General features: G+C 38.2%; 1 protein-coding gene across 1 annotated transcript; it reads right to left on the bottom strand.

Annotated features, from left to right (window-relative positions):
- Positions 1 to 2,174: 2,174 nt before the first annotated feature.
- LOC100690067 (vesicle-associated membrane protein-associated protein B/C) lies at positions 2,175 to 24,564 on the bottom strand. Its single transcript, XM_003456098.5, has 6 exons — positions 24,306 to 24,564; positions 16,386 to 16,538; positions 10,842 to 10,945; positions 8,087 to 8,167; positions 6,899 to 7,075; positions 2,175 to 4,707 (listed from the first exon to the last, which is right to left on the bottom strand). Exons 1-6 carry the CDS (start codon positions 24,361 to 24,363, stop codon positions 4,552 to 4,554), a joined length of 729 nt encoding a protein of 242 aa, XP_003456146.1. The 5' UTR covers positions 24,364 to 24,564; the 3' UTR covers positions 2,175 to 4,551.
- Positions 24,565 to 25,088: the final 524 nt, after the last annotated feature.

Below are 25,088 nucleotides of genomic sequence, written 5' to 3'. Positions count from 1 at the left end.
TTTCTTCAGGTAAGTAGCAGACCTTGTAATTTTAATCCTTTCAGCATTTTTAAAACATCCCTACACGATTTACCTTGGGAATAGATTATTTCCCAACTTAAATGAAAAATTGTGAATTAATATTGGTTGGTTTCCACTATTGAGCCTGAAGCTGCGCATTGCTGTGGCCAAACCAAACAGCTGAGGAGCTACTGGGCTCAGGTGAACACATGGGGTTTCTTGACACAAACCCGGCTGCGCTGCATCCATCCACGACGTGCAGACAGAAAAACTGTCTAGTTGTTACCGATACAATAACACGGGATGAATCACCCCGGATTTTATTTTACTCCACACCACAGCAGCAGCAGCAGCAGCCGCAGAAATCTGAGGGGTAATTAATTTCCCTGCAGCTATATATGTTAACACTCTTATCCCACTGCAAATTGTGGTGCTGCCAAATCAAGCAAAGCAGAAGCAACTAAAAAGCCAGTGGAGCCTGGGCTGTCAGTGGCAGCAGGTCTGGTTTTGTTGAGAGCAGTAGTCATACAGCACATGTACAGCCATCTTTTATTGATGAGCTGTCCTCACATCAGTCTAGTTATTACAACAAATGAATAAAATCTTATGAATTTGCTTTCATATACAATGCGACCCATTTAAGACAAGTGTCTAGCTACGAGTTAAAGCATTACTGAATATAAGCTATAAGTCCCTCTAATGCATCTGCATTAGTCCACTTAAGCCACAGTGATAAAGATCTGTTTCTCTGTAATATAAATATCCTGCAATGTTTGAAAAACCCAGGAAGCTAATGTTAAAAGTGTTTCCTGAATCCTCAAAGATTCTGGGTTAAAAACCTGCCTGCTGCACAGTGATCGATTTTCAGCCTGTTTTCTAATCCCAACAAAGATGCTATCGAAGGCTAGCTGGACAGGAAATGGTCAGCATTGTCTTTAAGGACTCTGGACATGCATCCTGTGCAGCTAGTGTTGGAAAAAAGCCAGGCTCTTAACATTACTGTAGTTCTATTATGTGCAGGTCTCTCTGGGGTTAAAGAAAGATGTGGACTCCGAGGATAAGAGAGTCAGTAAGTACCAAAACCTTTCTCAGTAAATCTCACTGGGAAGTGCTTGTCATAATTCTACCATTTAAAATCCCTTTTCATTCTTCATCACCTTGTTTTTCCCTCAAATAGTATTAATCAGTGCTGGTTAAGATAACATGGGATAACAGAGCCTTTTTTAATCATATAAATGCTTTAATAATTAAGGGGAAATTAGATTACAAGACCTACATAGGCTCATTCTTATCTTTTCCTAAGGCTACTTTAGTTCGTAAGTAATTTCGGCCTATAGTGTTGATGCTCAAGGCGCAGCGGGCTGTTGGATCCCCAGCTCCTCCAGTTTGCATGGCGAAGTGTCCTCGATACTGAACCTGATATTTTGCTCCTGATTTAAGGTGCTTAGGTATAGAACAGGGGTGAGCAATTAATTTTTCCAAGGGGCCACATGAGAAACTGGGACTGTTATGGAGGGCTATAACAATAAGCTGAGCTCAGTTCTGCTCAATATTAATTTTACCCCTTTATGAGCAGTTTTCATGTGGCCCTTTGGGAAAATTTATAGCCCACCGCTGGATTAAATTGCTGTCTGTGAGAGACTGGGTGAATCAGTCTTGTAGTAAAAAGTGCTTTGAGTGCTTATTTAGAGCAAACTGCTCTACAACCATCAGTCTATTTAATATTTAAGTTGCACTGTGGGTAATGTTTAACAACCAGGTTGTGACAAGATTTGAGAATGTCAGAGAATTACAAAAGAAGAAAAAAAAAGTCTCTATCAAAATGTTTTTTTTAAGCATTGTCTGTTAGTAGTCGACTCTTCCCAGTTTTGTAAGGAGCAGTAGATTAATTTGTCATCTCCAGACCAAATATCTTTATTTCAAACATATTTTCCCACCCTAAAATGTTACCACAATCCCGTCCCTGATTTTAAAGAAACTTTAAAAGAATAAATATTTTTAAAATGCTACATGTGTATAATGATGGTCACACTGTAGCCTTTCATACATAACAGGAAATAACGCCACACAGTGATTTAGGGGCTTTATTCATTTAATTTATTAAGATGCTACATAGTCCAACCAGGTTGGGTTATTTTTATACACCAGAGAGACTACTTGACTAGGAATATCAATCTTTTTCTCAGATAGACTTATTTATTTATATACATACAAAACAGTTTCTTAACTGCTTACATTGATCACGGTGATGGTCAGGTTCCAGGACAGATCAGTGTCATGTGTTTTACGACCAGGCCTGGATTGATTAGTGTTCACACATAATCATTTTTGTTTGTATAATCCGCCTTGAAGTAGCAAATTGATGGAGTTTACTGCACCAGGGGCAGTGGTAAAGTTACATTTTCAGTCACATAAATGGATTATTCCGATGTTTTAGGGTATTTTTCTTGTGCAAAAAGGTTCTGATACTCCAGCCAGGATTCACTAAACAAGAACAATTTTCTGCAAGCACTGTATGACCCAGGTCTGATAACCCAAGATGAGACTAGTTTTAGGTTCGCTTTGCCCTCCCTTTAAGCAGCAAGTCATCCTCAACCCACCGACTTCACAGAGATACAGTCGAAACATACACGTGTTTGTTTTAATCGCTTACCCGCCAGCTAAATTAACCGTAGATATCTTTCAGCAAAGGGGAGTGGACTCCTGCATCTGTTCAACAGTTTACTGAAAGTGGGATACAAAATATGACCAGCTGTTTTTTTTTCTTAAAATAATGCAGAGCAGAATAACAAATGCTCTCCCGTGTTAATATGCAAATTTGGAGCTGAAACAATTTGAGAATGCTTTTTGTTTCTTTTATTATTATTATTATTATTATTATTGTTCTTATTTCTGAAGGTTGTGGAAACAGTACATTGTCATCATGTGGTCCCCTCCAGGCTATAGCTGACTGTATACTTTCCCACCTTTCGCTTCATGGAAAAACAACAAACAAAGAAAACATTGTGTGAGGCAGGAAGTTCAAAGGAGAAACACTCGTAACCTTTAGTGCATTAAAATGAACACAACTTCAAATGCAGTGAGAATTTAACATTTTAAGTGACAGAAAAATGCTCAACAAACACCCCAAAAAAACTGAACAGAGGCCTGCAGAGCGTGAGTAAGCAAAGAAAAGCTCATCAACTGGGGAAGCGGGTTTAGGCAGCTTAAAACACTCGGCTGATCTCTGACATACATTTGCCCCAAATAAACAAATGTATGGTTAAAGGAAAATATGAGAGAATGAAAAGAGGTGGAAAGGACAAAGCTTAATGTGTTTGGACATTGCAAGAAGACCTTGACGTGGTTTGCTGTTGTCAGTGACATAAAACCACTCCTCCTTCATGCACCGTCTTTTAGTTTTGTGGTTTTTCATTGTGTGCACGCATGCTTTGTGTTTGTGTATGTGCGTCTGTACATAATACACCTCCAACTTGGCCTGAGAATAACTTGCACCCCAACAGGTCACAAGGCAAGGCTTTCATCTGGATTTACACGACTGATCTAATCCTCATTTCAGGTAGCTGCAATATTCTTAAATGCATCAAACCTAACGACAAAACAAAATTACTCAAAATAAAATCATAAAAATGCAACAAAACACAAAAGAGAAAAATCAGAAATGTAGTTGTGCAAACCTACAGCCAAATAACATTATATTATCACCATTATAAAAAGCAGTTAATTTAGATTCAAAAGTCCAGATGCAACACTCCGTGTGAACGCATGCAATCAAACATACCCCCCTCTGACAGTCGGAGGATGCAGTGAGCAGTGAGTGACAAGTGAGGGAAATAAGGTAGAGTGAAAAGAAAAAAAGGTCATGAGGGAAGAAAACACCTACGGCATAGTGTTTCATACACTGCTCAAAGTTGTCATACAATCAAAGACGAGCTGATTTTACAAAGCCTCTGATTGGAGGAGATAGCCCTGTGTGTGTGTAAAACCCCCAACTGTGTGGATCATCTCTCTGGTAAATCCCTTCCTTAAAGGGGGTTTCGCTGGAAGGAACACCTGGATATACTGTACAGTGGGGTGATTTTGTATTCATATACATTGGCTCTGGCCTCCGTCGCTTAGAAAAAGAAACCTCAATACACTAGAATGACATTCGCACGACTGCGAACTGACTCAATCGCACCAACACTACCTTGCCGGTGTTAGAAAATCCACTGGTCTGAATCACAAGCGTTAAATCATGTTTCCATCATTCCCCCACCCACAGAACCAGTCAACTCTATTATGTGAAACTTTGGGAAGAGAGCCAGAATGACTATGTGATGATTACGTAGAGGCAAGACCTGTAACAGTAGGTTTGTTCATAACATGACAAGTTGGGTTTTTTTCATTTTTTTCCTCATACATTACCTTTTGAATTATTTTACATAAATGAGACTGAATCAAAACTAGTACCACCCCCTACCCAGCACGTATGGCGTCTTATAATCCAAAATTCCAAATCCAGTGTTTGTTTTCATCCCCATGCTGCGGCCGACCGAACTGCGCTGTGCTCTACAAGACCAACTTCCCCACAATGATGCCCATCACAAAGAAGAGCACGATGAGGGCCACCGTACGGGCACTCATCCCTTCCTCTTTCTTCATCGCGACTGAGGCCTGCTGAGATGACATGACGTTACTCTTCCTCATCCGCAGACCATCATCCTCCTGAATTGGGGACACAGGAAAGGGGGGGGGGGGGGGGGGGGAGTAAGGGGAGTGAAAGGAATAAATATGAAATGATGAAAGGATGTGTGTGGAAAGGGAATGATAGAGAAGCAGTGATGATGAGGGAAATAAAGAAAAAGGAATGTGGAAACAAGAGAAATAAGAAAGGACAACAAAGGGTTAAGAAATGGTCTGTTTGTCAATCAGTTAATAAGATAAGAGTATTTATTTATTAGCTCAGAGAAATCGGATCTGCTTAAATGCTCATCTGACCCAAACCCCCAGAGGAACGCACAAGGCGCCAGGGTTTAACACACTTCATTTCCCAGCAGCGGGTGGGGGGGGGCTCTCTGTTAGTTTAATCTCAGCCGCAGGAGCAGCCAACAGTCGTTCTGCCTCTGGCAAGAACTTAAAGGGGAGGAGGCGGTGGTGTTTGAAGGGAGGACAACTCACTCTTGGACGTCTGTAGCGCAGGCGCGTGTGCGTGTGTGTGCGAGATTCATTTCGAACCGAACTTTTAAAAAAACTAATTTCAAACCAATGATGCTAGTGATTGATGGCATACTCATTGATTCGCAAAATTACGAGCTTTCAAGCTTTAAACCCTGAGGTCTGCTACCGATTAAAGATATCAGCAGCTGTACTCCATGCAAACCCTAATTGTGAATTACTGGCCTGGGTGGAGGACACTGCTTTGTGTGACTAAACACTTCTACTTAATTAGCTTATCTTGATTGTAAACATCAATCAGCTATCAATCAGTACAAAAAAATAATCAACACAGAGGTGATTCATGATATTCAGTGATGTCATCTGCTAATTTTGATGACTGAGATGAAGGTTTTTCTTTGTTTAATCAGCAGAATATCACTTTCTGCTTTTGAGTCAAGCCTCAAAGCAAAATATTTTCATTGGCCCGATTAAGCTCTAATACCAAAACTACAAATAAATATATTCTGCAAGTTGACAGTGCCCAGTGTTCGATATAATGATATATATCGGATGACGATATAAAAACGTCTATCGTTTCATTTTACGCTATCGTTTGTTTCGTGGTGTCGCAAAATAAACTGTTTATGGCAATATTTTTTCATTATTTTGATGGTCACTGTAGTGGCTATATTAATTTCCTAAAGTTCTCTCTTTCTCTTATATTTAATATAACCACACTACAGACGGACAAGCGCTTGTTTTTATGTGTTGTCGTTAGCAACAACGACGGTAAAACCACCTCGTGTCCGCTTGTTTATTTTCCACATAAACCTTTCACAATAAAGCTCAAGCTCAAGATCCTGTTGCACGCTGTGTAATAAATACTCACAAAGAAAATGGCGGCTGTTACAACCTATGTCTAAAAATGTATCGTTTCATGCATCACTTAAAACACTCGACTCCAGGTACGCGACGCCCAGCTGGAAACACTTCACGCAAGTCGAGCTGCCCGACATTCACAGAATTTACAGAAAATGTTACATTTTTGTGATTTATATCGTTATCGGACGATCGATGTCTTAATATCGGGATATGAGATTTTGGTCATATCGCACAGCCCTAGTGCCCAAGAGTCTTTATGTGAAGCTGGACCCGTTTGTCCCTCTTTGTTTTACAAGACTTAGGAAATTATTTTTAAAAAAACAATTTGTAGTTACACGTTTACATTTGTTAACTCCGTGGGAAATTATTCAGTCCATAAATCTAGGGGGCACGTGGCACATATGGAGCAGGGGGATTAAACCAACCCTGTGATTAGTGGATGTCCCAGGCTACGGCTAAAATTATATTTTTGTGAGCCGTGCAAAAGTCTTGAGCCACTCTCCATTATTCACCATTCATATTTTGCTAGGAAAATTGGAAATACTGAAACTTGTGCAGTGTGTTTAGGATCAAAATGGTGAGGTACAAGGACTGGAAAAGGCAGCCAATGTCCAAACAAAAACTTTGAAATACCAGAAAGCCTGGAGAACTCGCTCAAGACCACTATAATAAATATTGTTTGGCTCCTTGGCAGCAAAATATAAAACCATGTAACATTTTGTACTCTAACACTCTAACACGCTGGAAAGTGTTGGGCTTGAAATGACAAACTGGACTTACTACCAACTGATTCCCTTCAGTAAAGCCTTTGTGGCCCCTAATATCTGTATAAAGACCTGTGTCTTTGAAGTCTACAGTCTTGAGTCATTTTACTCACTTTGATCTGTTTGTTTTCTTCCCGTAGCCTCTGAGCCTCCATCTGCAGCCTCTTGCACTCCTCCATGATCTTCTTTACTTCCCCGTCATCAAGAGTGGAGCTCATTGACTTCACAGGCAGCGAGGACTCTGACTTCAGCGAGCTGGACGACATCATCTTGTTGGACTCCATATCATGCTGTAAGTGGATTACAGACACAAAAGTTGTAATGCAGTAAGTTGACTGTTGATGCTAAAATATCTCCATGGTGATTCTGTATGATGTCTTTGCTGGCACACAGGTACAACTTTGTGTTTACATTTTGGGACTTGCTCTATATACACACACACACACACACACACACACACACCCTCCTCTCCGTGTCTGAGAGTTCACACAGGGGTGCCTTTTGTAAATGGATCAAGCTGGTTTCTATCAGCATTATCTCTACATAACGGACTCTGCAGTGTACAGAGCCAACTGGGAGACATGTGTATGTATTGCTCAGCTCATAATGAATTGAAAACAACTACCACAGGTCCCTTTTCTCTCCTGGTGTTCATTGAGCGAATACACTCAGCTCATATTATGACGAAATAATGTCTCTGCAGCTGAGCAGAATATGAGGTCTGAGAGGAATCACAACAACAATAAACCACATGTGAGAGTCTCTGAAGGGCTGTTGATGGCTATGAGTGCAGCTGAGGCAGGAAGAGAGATGTAGAGGAAAGTGGGACAAGATGGAGAAGATGATGACGAGGGAAACGCTACAAAAATGTTCAAACATAAGCGGCCCGATAAAAAGAACAAACCCGGGGTGGTAAAAGAGAGCAAAAAGAAGAAAAGAGAGGAAGACTGATAGAGAAGGCAGATACAGCAGAGCAATAGCAAGATGGGGAACTGGAAAACAACAAGAAACACCACCTAATAAATAATGCTGCTTCTCATTGGGACACATTAACAAAAAACCCAAAACAAAAATAACAAACAAAAAAAACTGCACAGTAGGAAAAAAAGCTGGCTAGCGACTTCAGATAGTGATTGACATACTCGCAACTGAAATTAAACAGTGGACTCTTGCTTGGGCTAATTACAGTCACTTAGAGAATAATGAAAAGCACGATAAAAACATAACTCTTTCTAATATCACATCTGCAGGTGACAAAAGCACATGCATGGTAAGAAAAAGGGATAGGTCTGTGTGCATACCGTTTTTTCGTTCTCCGTCGGCATCTCAAAAACACACCTCAGCTTGGAGTCCATCAGCTCCTCTGGTTTAGCCTCCTTCCACTAGAAAGGCAGAAAGAAAAAGATATGGACAACATGCATTGATGTCCCTCACTAATAAACAAGTATATTTTAAAAAATGGTGTGAATAAAAACAGAGAAAGAGCAACAGAGTAAAATAAAGTCAGCTAGCTGCTAGATGAAAAGAAAACAAGATGTATAGGCTTTGTGTGTGTGTTTTAATAGGAGAGATTGCCGTATAGTATTTCCACTCTTTTTGGAAAAAAGAAAAATTCTGCATCTCCATAAAGACATTTTTTTTTTTGTAGATAAACAGCCAAATAAATAATTCTTGATTCTTGATTTATTAATAATTTGTTTAAATCTCTCTTTGGTTCAAGACAGAGTTGCAAAAAAGATGAAAAAAAGAAAGAAAGAAATACACAAATAAGGGACATTAACACAAAATGTCCTTGTGAATTAATTTGGGTTTTTAAAGATAAGGGTCATAAACTGCATGTGTCCTTGGAATATAGCACTGTATTTATTAATTGGCTCTTCAATCTTTAAGAGCACTCAGATGAAGTAATTTCTATTTAATTATTTTATGTATTCTGTCGGTGTTTCATTAATTCTAGCGCAGCTTTCTTTTCATGTTTTATTAAAACCAGGAATTTAGCCTGAATAATTATGCAATTACTATTCAGAGTAAATTGAATAATAATTTAATTTAGACAGAAGAGAGTGCTGTCATGTGTGTTACAGTAACACACTTTGCAGCTTTGCCAATGTGCCCTTGCTAAAATGGATGGTCCAGTTTAGACAATAACCACATACGCATGTTTTGTTTTCCAAGTCTTTGCATTGTTTGAGTTACCTTTTATAATATGTTAGTGCTTTAAAGATTCTCAGACGGGTAAAACTTCGAAATAAATAGCAAAATCCAAATGTTTACAAAGATTTCCAAGCAAGCATATAATCCCAGGTTTCCCAAGTTTAAATATCATACCAAATGGAGTTACACTTCTCTTGGGATTAGATAAAGTGTGTGGAATTTCCAGGGTGGCAAAGCATCTCTGAGTACTGCTTTATCCAATACTGACTCAGTCTGGTTTTAAATATCAAGTATGCTTAGGGTCATCTTACATATTTAATGTTTTCACCAACAACTGGACCATTATGAGAGTAGTCTGTCCATTGTTCACCGACTCCACATATTGTTTCAAACAAACAACTGACAGAAGCATGTCACCAACAGGACTTGTGCTCTTCTTACAACCCCCACCTTAGAAATCTGCTTTCACATCTAACTTGTGTTACAGTCACAACCTTGCACAAAAACCCACAAAACCCAACCAGAGTTCAAGCTCTGATTTAATACAGCATGTCTATTGTAACCGTCCCTCTTGTTGATTCTATGCATCTTCATGTGTGTCACTACATTAAAACAAATTCTCAAGATGCCTGTTGTCATATTAATGCGATAACTACCCAAGTATGTAGGTGTTTAAATGTGGGCCAGTCATCACAAAGATGTCTCTCAGACCACACATGATGTTATGACTAAACTGTGCTAAATGTGTTTTGTTGCTGCGTGCCAGCACTGCAGCACAGGCTTGCATTAAGTGTGGGAAAGGCGTAGATTAACAGCCTCTTCCTTCACAGTAAAATTTAATGTACACACAGTCATGTGAAAAAAGTACACCTTCTAAGGTTTTAGGACATAATAAAAAACAAAAATGTTACTAAGTTTTAGAATTATTTAGAATTATAATACAAACTCAACACAGGCACAAGCATCACATTACACTATTTAACACAAACCAAGCTCAAATGTAGAACCAGTGTGTGAAAAACTAATTACACCCCATGATGTTGATCCACCTTTGGCAGCAATAACCTTCAGCATTCATTGACACCATCAGTCTCTCAGATAGTTGTAGAGGAATGTTGGCCCATTTTTTATTCCAACATTGCTTCAGTTCATTGAGGTTTGCAGGCATTTAAGGTCCTGCCACAACATTTCACTCAGTCTGAGATCTGGACTTTGGCTGAAAAAGAAAAGAATCAAGGTTTTGCAATGATCCAGTCATTCTTTCATGGATTTACTGCTGTGCTTGGGATCATTGTCCGAGCTGTCAGACGCACATTTGACTCTGGAATACTTTGGATTACAGAGAGGTTCATGGTTAACTCAATGACTGCAAAGTACACAGGTCCTGTGGTTACAATACAAGTCCAAATTATAACCCTTGCACCACCCTGACTGAAGGTTGATATGGGGTGTTTGTGCTGATATGCTTTGGTTATCACCAAATGACGTTTTGTGCAGGTTGTTCCTCCCGAGCATTGTGCTGACCAGCAAACTGCCAAAACTCCTGCTTTTATAGATGTGGTTACACTCGATAACAGTCAGTTAATCAAGTGCATTTGACTAGCAAACAGCTGGCTGCTACTTACCCTCTAAATTCATATGAAAGTAGTAAGTGTGTACTTAGTTTTTCACACACCGCTTCTGCATTTTGGTTTAGTTTTAGTTAAATAATGATATGGTGTAATGTGTCATATGTTGTATTTAGGACTCATTTATTTTAACAGGTATATTTGGAAGAGGTCAATCCTATCACATGCCTATATGCATAACTGTGATGCATCTATGTACAAAGTATTTCTGTTTTAAAGCATGCACGTACAAATAATCACACGCTAAAAGCTATGAACAATGAGACACACTCACCACTCCCTCCATGTCAGTCATGTCAGGAGGTGCTAGCATTGACTGAACCATGAACTTGTGTTTGCTCTTCTCATTGGGGTCATAGTCAAAAGGCTGCAGCATAACTGAAACACAAACAGAAAGTTAATGTCAGCACAGAAAGTAAAAACATTTAGTCTGCTTCCAAAAATTTGTTTCTGAATATTTTCTTTAAATTGTACTGTCTTGTAATTATAAGCCTCTCTAGTATCAATAAAACTAAATAAATAAAAAGGAAAAAGAAGAAAATGCTGTTTGAAAAACTGCAATTAACACGCATGTGAAAGCAAAGAAAGGAAAAAATTTACAACAGTAAAGAAGGAATTATTATTTATAGAAGGAAAAATTTGGATAAGTTACCAAAGCTCCAGCCCAGACCCCAGGAAATCCCCAAAAAGATTACCATCGTTTCATTTTGTTGCGAAGACCTCAGTTTTATTTCCCCATTTTTCGAACCTCACTGCCACTTCCCATCCCCAAGGGAGCTGGGAAAACACATCTCTTGTTTGAATCACGTGCAGAAACTTCCACAGACAGGTAGGAAGAGATTATGATTTGTGAGTGAAACATGGCAATAAAATAAATAAAGAAAATCTTGGTTCCCAACTTTGTTACTTTTTCTGTCAAAACTAATGTTCACTCCCCAGCTTAGAGAGAAAACGTTGAGTTTTTATATACTCGTGCATCTCATGTATTTCTCAGACTGAGCAAAGAGTGTCTGAGTTTGCCCATGATGAAGAAAAAAGGGGGGGGGGCTGGCTAAAGAGGATTTCTTCATGTTACCATGACGGCGAAACACTGACAGATCTACAAAAACCCTCGGGGGTAATTTTTCTAACAGCATCCAACTCTGTCTTTTTCTTCTTTAACATTACATATCAGTCTAACAGAAAGCAGGTGTGGAGCTGGAATACTCCTTTAGCCCATCACCACATCAGTCCTCACAGCCACTCGTGGCTTATTTGATGTTATTCCAGTCACTGAGAGGAGCTGTAACAATGATATACAGCAATCCCTTTCTTATGTTAGTATAGGGGACTGAATTGCAGAGAGGATGAAAATGGCTATTGATGGAAAATGTTTTCCTCCTTTGACTACAGGTTTTAAATCACAATATAATTGAAAGATGTTTTTAAATCAGTACAATGCCAGCATGATTCTTTGGTTTTTCCTAGAAACAAACAGCCTAGCTATCAGGGCAGTGTTCAGATGTGGCACATCCCCAGTCTCCCTAGAGTGAAAAACTTCAGTGATGTAGTGCACCATTACAGCAATCAGTGTAGCTCAATATTGCAAATCAGAAACAGACGGTATGAACAGATTGAGAACGTCCTGTTTCAGTCAGACTCAATTTGCACAGCCATCTACCTTAGGTCCAAGGGGACAATACAAGAAAATAGAGTCAGGAAAGCTTGCAATTTCTTTAAGCAATGCAGAATAACATTAAATAATCTGGAGTCAAAGCTTGAGATGGAAAAAAAGCACAGCCTCAGTAGGAGAAAAAGTGATTTAAATCATCTTTGATCTACCCCCTTTGATTACACCTTTACACCAAGAGCTACTTCTGCTAATGGCATGATTTAGTATTCTTCACACTGGGCAATAATTTACAAAACTCAAAGAGGCTAATTGTAATCAACACGGTCAAACAGAATGGTAATCGCCAGCCTGTTTGTTGATGATGAATGTAACCATTAGAGAGGTGAAAGGAGGTGGTTAAAAAAAATTCTCCTGTCACTAATTAATTGTGTCCTCTGAGAAAACCAGCTCACACCAGAGTTACAAGCAACTACTGGCTCCTGTAAAGCAGGCCCTGGAGATCAACTATAGTGGGATTTACTCATTCATCTGCTGTAAAATGTATTTGTTGGTCTTAGTCTACAAATATGCTATTCAAAAAAAGCAGAAAAGCCAGTAAGTTTCAGTAAGTGTAATATACTAGACTTCTCTGGCCCCTTAAAAAGTGGATTATCTGCAGCATACAGCAGTTAGAAAAAAAAAAAAGAGCTGTCTGGCAATAAAACAAAGATTAAGAAACAGAAGGTGGGCCAGAAAAATAGAGGATTATATCCAAGTTTAAGAGCAATGATCAAGAAATTATAACAATAAATGAGGTGAATCCAACAACATTATTAAAACAATATGATATGAAACAAGATATATGATCATAAAAGCTCATTACTACACCCTCTACCTATAACAGCAACCTTTTATAATCTCATTAAGAGAAGCCTGACACGTCACAGGGCACTCCCTGGCCACTTTGTTCAGTATTAGTCAACACAAAGACCTTGTCAAAGATCACCAAACCTACTGAGACAATATGGTGTGCGAGCGTGGGAGTGAGGAAGAGAATGAAGTTAGGCGAGTTGTGGAGAAAGAAGCCAAGAGGGAAAATTTACCAGCATATAAGATGAAACTCACATAAAAATATATATATATATATATATATATATATATATATATATATATATATATATATATATATATATATATATTATATTATATTATATTATATTATATATATATATATATATATATATATATATATATATATATTATATTATATTATATATTATATTATATTATATTATATTATATTATATATATATATATATATATATATATATATATATATATATATATATATATATATATATTCATATTCAGACTTCTCAGGTTAGCAGGCTCTTACTCCTGATTGTGCTCTGTGCTCTTTTGGGTCTGTCTTATTTAATATAATTCAAAAGGAAAAAGTAACCGACTACACCACCATGTCTATATCACAGTGAGAAATATCCCAACATCAGCAGCACTTCAATCCACCACATATTTCATGGAATCAGCTTCTATTTAGAGTCCAACTTCAATTACAAGACTCTTGGTAGGTAATGAGCTAATGTGAATATTAGAAAAGATCACAGCCATAAATGCTCAAATCCATATGTCACTACTGAACAGTGAATGAATGAGGACTTGGACTGGAGACTCAGTTTCATGTCCTGTCATAACACAGGCACGGAGGAAACGAGAACAAGACAATCTAATGAAACCAATTCGGACAGCAGCGACAACAAAACTGTTATTTGTTTTACTGTGGGAAGGTATTTTGCTTTTCTGTCCCCAGCATGTCAGGAGAACTTCTGACATATTCCCACAACAAGCTCAATATTTGTGGACTCGAGGATTTTTGAAACATTTATGCCAGATATTTTTCCACTGGATACTGCTACATAACACCAATCAAGACCAGCAACATTCCTGTGGTTGTAGCTACATTCAACATATACAGTTACAGCAGAGCTGAGCTTCAAAAAGCACTGCGAGTCCACTGCTAAGCCAACAAATGGCAAATCATGGGTTTGTAGGTATGCAGTGGTACACAAGGATGGCTGTGCAACTATTGTGCACATCCTGGAAATACGAGACAAACTGGACTGAAACGAGTTACAGATGACCTGCAATCCTCTTAAATAGAGGCTATAGGAGTGTGACATGAACGGAATGTTTGAGTTTGTCCCTCAGTGCAGATACTGACAAGTTATTTTGGGAGAGACTTTTCATGCATTCACTATACAGAAAAGTTTATTCTTATTAGTAATGTTGGTATAGCAACTTGCAGTGTTTATTTCCACTTCTTAAACAGTCCAGTGTTTCAGAGAGCTTTTAAGACCAGGAAGAAAACACATTGACATGTAGCTTTCCTTTAAAATAAACAAAACTCTTCTTTATATTTTTTATTATACAAAACATGACGGTTCTAATCTCAAGGTTTACAAAGCATAAAATCTGAAAGTTGAGGTTTAATTGTTTTTCATTGTTTTAATTTCTAGAGTTTAACAGCCATATTGTTCATTACTGCCTGTGCTGGTGCATGGCTGTAATACAACCACCTCTAAATGACTGAAAACTGTGAACTGTGGCTTATGCTTATTCATAACCCCTTTGAAAATGTCAACATACAGCTAACAACTGCTTGCAAAACTCCAGAAATTATATTTCGAACTATTCTGTAATATTTCAGCTGTCTCAGTCAATGCTGAGTTTCATTTAAAGAAATTAAATCAGTGTTTTAGGTTGAACCAACACTAATAACGTATACATAAATTCACAGTAATGTGTTAAAAAAAAAAATCAGTTAAAACAAAAGTCTTACAAAATAAATCAGGAGGTTAAAAAGTAAAAAATGAGTCTCTTCTTTCAAATAGATAAATCAAACTACTAACCTTGTAAATAGCATACATGGAAATTTTAAAATTTGCATGATATTTGTGTTCTTATTTTCAGAAAGGAAATGCTTCTAAATGTACTGTAGATGGATTGTACATTGGATTAAACACCTATGCCAGTGAGTCGCCACCAGCTGATTATTGTACAGCACAAAGTAGCAGAGAGATCTGTTGATAGTAATTCATTTTTTGCCTTTAGTATTAAGCCACAACAAGGCATGTAAATTAGTCTTAATTAGCATGTATTGTTTGCTGAGCAGTATTTACTTTAGTCATTGTTTTTAACTATAAATAAAGAACATATGTTTTAAGTGGTGTTCTGTGTGCCAAAATGAAATGAAGATTAAAGCTCACTGGTCAAAACCAGCACTGTGCTAATGGGCACTTCCAGTGATAAAAGATGTCAAGCCAACAGGAGAGCCACAGAGCTATTATTTAGTACTCTACACAACCACATACTAATGAAAAAAAGTCTAATTAACCCAAAATAGGTGAGCTAATTTTTTCATCACTTTTTTTAAAGCTACATTTCCTGCAATACAGCCCACACCTCAATTCCATCCTGTTAAACACCCTGCTTAGATACAGCCTGAGTACTTCCTGAAGACATAGGACTTAAAGTAACCACAGACCATGCCAATACAGCTGCCGCTGTGAGTACATTCTCATAGAACCAAACTCATTTTGAGGCTCTAACCTGTGACCCTTCTCAGTCTAACAAGGCTGAAAAATGAGGGGAACAGACAGAGCGGACTCAGTTGGTTTGTCACTGCTGACTGCAGGCACCACTGACACAGTCTGCAGTTGTTGACACCAGATAGGGTGCACTGTAAAATGAGTCTGGGACTGTAAATGACAGAGGGTGAACAGCATGGAAACATTAGCCAGTTCCTGCTTTCTTCAAAATGGAAGGCGGAGGGAGGAATACCACGCAGTTGCAGTTTTAAGTTCATGTAACAAGAACAAATCTCTTTATATATTATCTGGATAACACTGTCTTCACACTGACTTGACAACCAATGATTTCTATAAGTTACTGTGTATAAAGTCTATCCTTCTTAAAAAGTATAATCATCATCCATCCCAACTTACTAGGTGCTCTGTTGAAAGAATAATTATCCCAATTATTCCCAGATGTATCAAGACCAGCAGTATAGCTCACACACAGGCAGCAATGACTGTTCAATACATTAAAAGACTTGAGACAGATGATCCAGCATGTCATTTTATCACAGGCTAACCATTTTCAGCAGTGAGTGAATAAACTTAACTCAGTCCTACTTCCCTGAATCCTTACCTGAGACATTGATTGAGGTGCCTGCATCGATGATTCCACTGTTTGGCCGCACACAGTACCGACGCGGCGCTGTCGTCTTCACCTTAAAGCACACATTCCTGTCTGTAGGGTTGGAGAGCTTGAGATTTGTGGTGACCACGTCTGAGAATGGACCTGTGCGGAAAGTAAACACAGTGGACACTTAAAAACTGGTGTTGACAAGACTGACAAGTCTGTCTTTGGATAAATAAGGACATTGTCTTTAGATTCTCTTTGGCAACATATGTACAGATTTTTTTTTAATTATAAAACATCCTCTACATATGTGATCTTAATTTTAATAGAAGGAAACGATCAAGAAAATTTTGATCAAAGATTAAAGAGTTTGATTTTTTTTTTAAAGACATTAAATTAAGTTCTGATTTATGAACACCATTTTACACGAGCTGAAACTGCCAGAGAGTAAACAACCTTTTAATGTATGAGAGCTGCACGGTAAGAAAGCAACTTATTAATGAAATCAAATGAGCCGAGTGATAAAGATACATCAACTGCACAGAAGAAGCAACAGTGTGAGGAAAACATATGATAACAGAAACTATAATGTGGCTGTTTCTGAGAAACAGAGAAACAATAATCTAAATGTAATTTTCTTAAACTGGCACATCGAAGCAGAAGGAAGCGTGGGAGTTTCACTTGACTGAGAAGTTGCACTACTTTGTACCATGAATTTACAAACCAATTTATTCTTTGATAAATATTTACCAAAGATTTTTCCAAGACGCACCTTTACACTGTACATACAAACAAGAACAAGCTGACTGCACCCTTTTCAAACAAAGTAAATAATAGAGGAAAATGGCTGTGATTATGTGTGAGACATTCAAATGTGGTCTATCAAAGTCTAATGTGATGTAACAAATTGGCTGCCTGAAATGTGAACGTTTTTTCATTTGACCTGACATAATCTGAATAAAAATAGTTTTCATGCCAATTAAACTAATGGAGCTTTTTAATACTTTTGACTGGAAGTTGTCCTCAAGATAAACAAGTCAAGACAGTTATTCGTCGTGAAAACCAGAACATTATGTGACACATGCTGGTGAGAAATGGACTGTTGTAAATATGTCAAGGATACAAACGAGGCCATCTGCTTTTCTTTAACAATAACTCTCTGGATTGATGTTGAATGCGGTTATCTACACTGCCCTCGTGGTTAAGAAAAGCAATTATTCAATTAATAGAAAACTGAAAGGTACACTGTGCATACAATATAAATAATGCATAAATATAAATCTTCTACTACTGCATTATCTAAAACAGAGCAGCTAATGCAGCTTGGATTTAACTAATTACAGCCAGCATTGGAGATGCAGGCCACATCTCTGTGGCTGCATTAAGCTCTGCACATTTATCAATAATGGAGAAACCTCCTTTGATCGACATTGCACAATATTTGCCTTGTTGACTGCCATTAACCTATTAGAAAATAATGCTGCTTTTCCTCATGGACTATAGCCCTGAAGTTTCCAGGCATCACCCAACAGAGGTACGCACAGGGAGAGGTCGGATCGTTAGCCTAACAAAGCCATGCAAAATCTGTGTGACATTAGATTGCACAGATGTGTAAATAACTGTCCATTAAATTTATCAGGCTAAACTAAACTGCGTACACAGAGTGTGAACAAATCTGAAATGGACTACTCTATAACCGTTATAATAGAAGCATGGAAGAAATTTTTAAAATATTCCTTTGGACTGCAGACCTACACACGTTCCCTTTTCTGCTTAACAACACTAAATTCAAGGCTATTCAAGTAAAATGAAGTCATGATTAACTTGTTTTCCTTTCTTCCTTGCACATGTATTTCCAAAACTCCAGAGATGTTTTTCTGTTACAGTTTCTCCCCATCTTAACTGCTCTGTGAAGCTTCCAGTATTTTTTTAATGAAATTACACAAGTGAAGGTAATTCTGGACAATAAATGATGTCCGAAATTGACAGAGTAATATGAAATGAAGGGGTGGAAAAGCAGGGGAATAACAAGTTTATATAGCTGTGAGCAATCAATCAATTAGCCCCAGTAATGTATTTACATGGTGCAAGAAAACTGAAACTTAGACAAGTGAAAGTGGAAATGCATAATATACAATTTAAAAAAAAAAAGAGCTCAGTAATTTGACTTCTGTACAAGTTAAATGCCCCAAATCCCAATTATGACTCAACGAGGGGATCCCCCCCAAGGAAATCCCTAAAATACTTTAAGAGGGTTTTGAGAACCTAACAGACTTTTAGGTGAATTTCCTAAAGACTGTTGCTTCTAAACAAGTACATGCTAAATAGGTTAGATAACAGCTACCTAAAAACAGTCTGTAAGACAACTTTTTGCACCCTTTTCCAGCTAATCGAATATTGCTGTTATTGTTTTCTTCTGCTAAAACAGTGAAATAGTGAGCTTGTTAAGTCAAACAATATTTCTTTTCTATTCGGGGGTGTGGGGTGTGGGGGGTGTTATGTTGTTAACATGCAGAGCTTGAACAATATCTCAAAGCATATTCTCAGTCCAGTAAGCTGTATGAATTTATAGTAACATAGTTATTGTAGATTTGTGTCACAGCATGTTCAGAGCAGATGTGCACCAGTGATCAGTTACTAGAGAAAATCAAATTGTTCCAACACACAAAACATTTAAGAACAAATTATCCTCAGACTAATTATTCAGTTTAAATACTACTCAGTCCTGTCAGATATGATGCATGTTTTAAAAAAAGAGAAGCTAAATACTGGATTGAACACTACACTATATGTTATTCTAACCAATCAGCAGTGATGTAGTGGTTGCAAGGATTATTGTAATAATTATATTTCAAACATACGCACATTTAAACATCAAGTTCATTTATGCATATCTCCATTTAGTGAGAAATTTCCAATCCTCTGTTCTGGCTCATGCAAAGAATGTCTCGAGTGACTCCGTTATTGCCTTGAAACAACAATCAATGTTTGCTGAAACAGAATTATTTGAATCACTGTTTAAAATATACCATGCATGCACTGATTTAGGAGTCCAGGAGCAGGAAATATAAGTAGAGTTATTGCTTTCTCATTTTATAGTCACCATGAGAGGAAGCAGCATCTAAAACTGTAATTCATCCCAACGTGAAAAGTAAATCAATATTTACTTCAGTGTTAAGGTTTTCTTTTGACTTTGATGTTGGTGACAGAAATATGGGTGGATCCCAGAGCTCTAGCACATGACTACAGTGAGTCTTAAAATGAATAAATGTAACATGATTTATTCAGTGAAGCTGAAGAAAGCCTTACTGTTTAATCACTAGTCTCTTTGATATTACAAGAATATTCATTGCAGATATTGCAGGTTGTGAGTCCTTTCTGGTGTTGCCGACTGACCAAATATCATTTCTTGTATAGCTTTGGAGTCAAGGGTTTATATGCAATTATTTAGCCCCGTTTTTTCATTGATGGGACAAAAACCTAACTGGAAGTGTTACTCACGCCTGTATTTTCCCTAGAAGCTTGAGTAAGAGCTGTGCTAATTCATGGTCAGGCGAGGGGCAATGATGAATGGCTGCATGACTTCCCAAACTTAGCAAATATGCTGCCAATACCACACACTTTACAGTCAGCCTTATGGAAAGCAAGATTAATGGAGTGGAATGTTACAGTATCATGGAAAACCATATTAGCAAATAATGTCCATAAATGACCTTGTCTATCCACATTTATTTGCAGACAATGCTTCCTCTCACTTTGCTGTCATAGATATAGTTACTATTATACATATCATGGTTAGAGGGATGAAAATATATCAATAAATGATCTGAAAGTGCAGACTTTTAAACCAGCATTTACTGACCAGCTAATTTCCAAGTACCAAAACAGTCTTCCCTCTTGTGATTTTGATCTACAATTACAAACCACACTGACCAATCGCGAAAGCCTTTTTTATCAAGTAAAGCTTTCTGATGAAACTACAAATTAGTTCCCTACAGTAGCCATTATGGTAATGGTAAAGTTTGCAGTTGAGAGAAGCACACTAACTCCCTGTATGAAAACATGGAGCTATTTCAGAATTAGCACATACACCAGATTCAAGGTAAAGTTTCAGCTCAGCAAACATTGAGAGCAACTGACACTTCCACTCCCTGCTGAGCAAAAACAGAGAGGAAATTCAGAGCTTCACAAGCTTGGCTCAAGATCTAAAGGCTTTTAATGAAAGGGACTCACGCCACTGACTACTGTACACCTGATATACTACTTCCTGAAGGTTTCTCAGGACACTGTCCAACTCACACAGGCCGCAAATGGTCGTTTAAAAAAAAAAAACTATTATGAGAAGCTGATATCTGAAGCTGTCATCATGCAATGTTGGATTTTATAAGTAGGAGATAAAAACCAAGGGGTGGTTTGGTAAAGTTTGCTACCCTTACCCCTGACAAAAATTTAAATGGGTAGAAATGAAAAAGTCCAATGCCTAGAATTTAAGAGCATTTACTCTAGAGATTGTAAAAACCAGAGACAAATTGCTACTAACAAACCCACTCTTTATTTCCTGAGCTTTCACACTGCATGCCTACACATCTAGGCATGTGATTTGTGGTATTTTCATTTACAATAAGACACAGTTTCTTCTGTCTGGCTATGATCAACACAGTTATTAGACACTTTTATACAGTAATGTGGGATTCAGGTTGAGATTCTTATCAATCATCACAAAAAGCCATGAAGATACATCATCTGAGGAGTCCGGCAACAGATGGCTTGGCCTCCAAAGAGAACTGATCTCTAGGGTTAAGTGAAGACTGATGAAAGACAGAGTTGAATTAAAGATGACTGAACCCATCAACCAAATACTGGAAAAACTTATTGCACCGGCACACGAACTGCCGACCTTCTGATTTTCCCACCTGTGGGACTAATAAAGGTCATCTTATCTTATCTTATCTTATCTTAATTGATTTAGCTTTATCCATTTACTACAGTTTGAATGAAGGAAATATTTTGATACATATAAATGGTTCATGGACTAATTTTGCATTAATCTTCAGTTTACTTTTACATTTATGTAAAAAACTAATTTACACATGGACCTACACCATTTACTGGACAGGTATTGGAACAATTTCTCTAGGAAATATTAGCACAATACCTGTATTTATTTTTATACCTATTAGGACTCTTATTTTACTCATTCTGCTAGATTTTTTATTTACCGAGATTCTTTATTTGTTCAGTTTTACTTTGATTTTATTTTTCTTATATTTTTCTTACATTTCCTTACAGGTTGTGTTTTCTAGCTAAGGAATTTACCAAAAGCAATGTGTGTCCACTAAAGTCATGTAACAAACAAACACCCCAAACATCCACCCAATGCTTCAACTCTAGGTAACCATAGCAACAGTCTTTCCAATTGATGGTGAGTTGCTAGTTTAATCTATTAATAAGACACATTGTTACACTGGGTGACATGATGCTTTCCTTGATGCAGATGGTCTATTTTGGGTCACTTATATATACACAGAATCACAGTTGTGTAAATAGTCACAAGTAAACCAAACGAATCTGTAGCTGAAAGAGGGAGGTTATATAAGGATGAGACATAGAACTCAAAAAAATCCTCAAAGGAAATCTATGAGAAAATTTTCTTACAGCAAATATGACCCACATCTTCCCCCCCAAAAGCCAATCAACAGCTGAAATGGGAAACATTAGGAGTAGAGGTTCAGAAGAGCTTCAGCTGTGTGGTGCTAGGCATATCTTGCCACTATGTGAACTATCATGGTATTAGTTCAGTACTCCAATGGGATGAGCAAAGACAATGATCTAGATTTAGCCATTAATGAAGCTCCAATTAGGAGTCACCGTGCTACAGATCACTGAACTATACTGCAAGACAACCGTATGAAGTTGTTAATGGTTAAAGCAGGATAATAATGATGGTGTTTTTCACTTTTTGTTCATGTTCCAATCACAACCAGGTGATACGCTCTATGGTAAAAATGTGTTTCGCTATTCTTTGTTATTCATCTCCAATAAAGCAGAACCGAGGTATGGATCTGACTGAGGTTTTAAAGAATAGCTAAACCCCTTGGTCCGATGTTTTAAAACTATGAACTTGTAGTTACATATTACCCTAAATCATTACAAAGAAGCTTTCCAACATCGTTGAGTCAAAAATCTAAAAGCTTCTGAATCAGTTTTTCTTACTTACACTATGTATTTGTGTACCCTTTTTAAAAATATTTTTTGAATCATGTCGTCATTAAGATGAAATGCAGCTGAGGCTGAGAACTGGAGAGCCAAATAGCAGGCCGGGGAATTTAAAGGCCTAATGAGGGGTGGACTAACACATTCTTAATTTTGGGTCTTTCCATGAAATTTCTTGAGCAGATTGGACTAAACTAGTAAAAGTGACAACAAATCAATATTTAAATACAATTTCTTTATTTGGCTCTTGTAAAGTTGCTGTGATGGAAGCATGATAATACACTGAAGAAGAAGAAGACGAAAAAGCTACATTCGGCTGCTCTCTTACTCACAAAGGGTCGTTACAGAGAGTAGCTCTGCGTATTTGATTTGGCAGTTTCTACACCAAATGCCCTTGCTGACTCAACCCCCAGGGATCTTTCACTTAGTAGGCGAATGTGTAAACAACTAATGCACTTTGGTGTCTATTTTCTCACCCTATATTCTAAACAGTTTATCTAACTAGGATTGCGGGAAGGTTGGAGCCTATCATAGCTGACACAGTGAAAGGTGCGGCATCTTATGAGAGACGTAAAGACAAAACAGTATTGGGACTTATTCTGGTTATGCTCTGTGCATCATTTTCAGTGTATATCAATGCTTAAGCAGTTAACAAGTGTGCAGTGGAGCCTACATTACCATCTTCAAGAAATTGCTGGCTCAAGCACTGATAGTTTTGAGGGGATTTAAACAGTGGCTACAGTGTAAATTGCAGGCCATTTAACTACATTGAAGCTCAGTGATAAATATGATAAAGGTTGGCATTTAATTTATGTATTTTTTGGTTTTGCTAAGACAAATAAGTGTAATTTGTTGTTCTTTAAGCCTCATAAACCAAATAACACTGACTATTCAGGCATTTTGGAGACCAGGGTGTCATTAAAACAAGTATAAATATTATATTTATCAGCTTCTTAGTTTTAAGTAAAACATGCAATGTTTCAAACTATGGCAGGAACTCCAGAATCTGTTCCAAAGCAGGTACAAATGTACCATATGTGTTTATGTAACATTATCTGGGCCTAAAGCAATGTGACATTTTGCAGCCAAATGCCGAGTCTCACCAAGACATCTATTATTGATTCAAAAGTCCAAACGATAAAGATTGAGGAAATTTGAACGACCCACAGTTGAAATCATATTAAGTAGCACAGGTTGCCCAGTTTTTCCGTCCTGTGAGCTGTCAAGTTATTAAATGACAGCTGGCTGGCCAGCAGAGCGAGACAGCCAATCAGAGGGGGAGCTAATGTTAGCCAGCCAGACATGCTAAGGATGTTGCAGCTTATGGACAATGAAAGGTGGCGAACTGAAAGAGCAGTTATGCTTGTGTCATCTTTTTATAGTTGCCATTTTCAAATGGGTGAACATTTCGTGTCTAGCAGCTGTAATCCGCTTTAGAGGAACTTGGTGCAGGGCAAATGTGTGACAGGGCCTGGCTAACCTAGCCGCTGAGAGCTAATCCAGCTAGCTTTGCAGCTAGCTGTCAGCTGACCTGCCGTCCTTTCAGGGCAGCCTTCGCTTTTTCATATGAAAGCTATATTGTGAAAATGTGCACTGCAGCCCCGCTCGGTTTGGGTTCCCTAATAGTGCCCCCCTCTCCTTCCAAACAGCACTGACAGAGGCAGGTCCCCCACTCCTCCTCCTCCCTGCCACAGCCGGGCCCTCCCCTCTTACCTCGGAATTTCAGTTCGTGCTGAGGCTCCAAGAGCAGAACCTGTTCCGGCCTGGCCATGTCCCAACAGCTGGAGCGGGATTATCGCACTGCAACCAGTTCCCGTGTTAGGATGTTGTCGAGTGTTGCAGCGTCAATAGAGTTTATTTATCAATGAATCAGCGGTGGATATCCCGTCCCCCCGGTCAACTACTGCTACTCGAGCTACTAACGCCTGTTGTGATGCAGCAGGAAGGGAGTGAGAGACAGCCTGCTGACGTCACTGCCCCTGCATAGCCGCCCGGCGGTGAAGAGGGAGGAGGTGGAGGGTGGGTGATGCCGGGGTGCACCCAGGGCTGGTGGGGACACCACCTGCGTTTTTCACGAAACCTGAATCCAGCGAAAAGACGTGGCTTAAGCATGCAGGTTTTAATTTCAGCCTAAAGAGTTACGCTTCTAAGTTTATCTGCTGTCACCCGCCGTGGTGGAGGGAGTGCTAACATCTAGAACGAGTACATTATCAATAAATAAAAACAAATCAACCAAGTCGTCATTATGCACCGTACTAAAATAAAAGTACTTAACTATTGTCAGCAAAATATGACAAAGTTAGTAAAAAGTACACACAGTTCTTGTGCGAGTGATATTATTAGTCTCCAGTATTGCTTTAAAGAAGCAGGCGACAAATCTGCAGTAACTGTGTGATGCTATCACGTCAGTATGGACCAAAATCTGAATGAATGTCTTCTATCCGTTTGTTAGATTTTTTTTTAAAGAGAGCAGGTAAGATATTGAAATATAGTATA

The sequence above is a fragment of the Oreochromis niloticus genome, linkage group LG5 (assembly GCF_001858045.2).
Source record: "Oreochromis niloticus isolate F11D_XX linkage group LG5, O_niloticus_UMD_NMBU, whole genome shotgun sequence".
Lineage (NCBI taxonomy): Eukaryota > Metazoa > Chordata > Actinopteri > Cichliformes > Cichlidae > Oreochromis > Oreochromis niloticus.
Note: the sequence above shows the minus strand (reverse complement) of the source record. Positions and strands in the feature narration are given on the sequence as shown.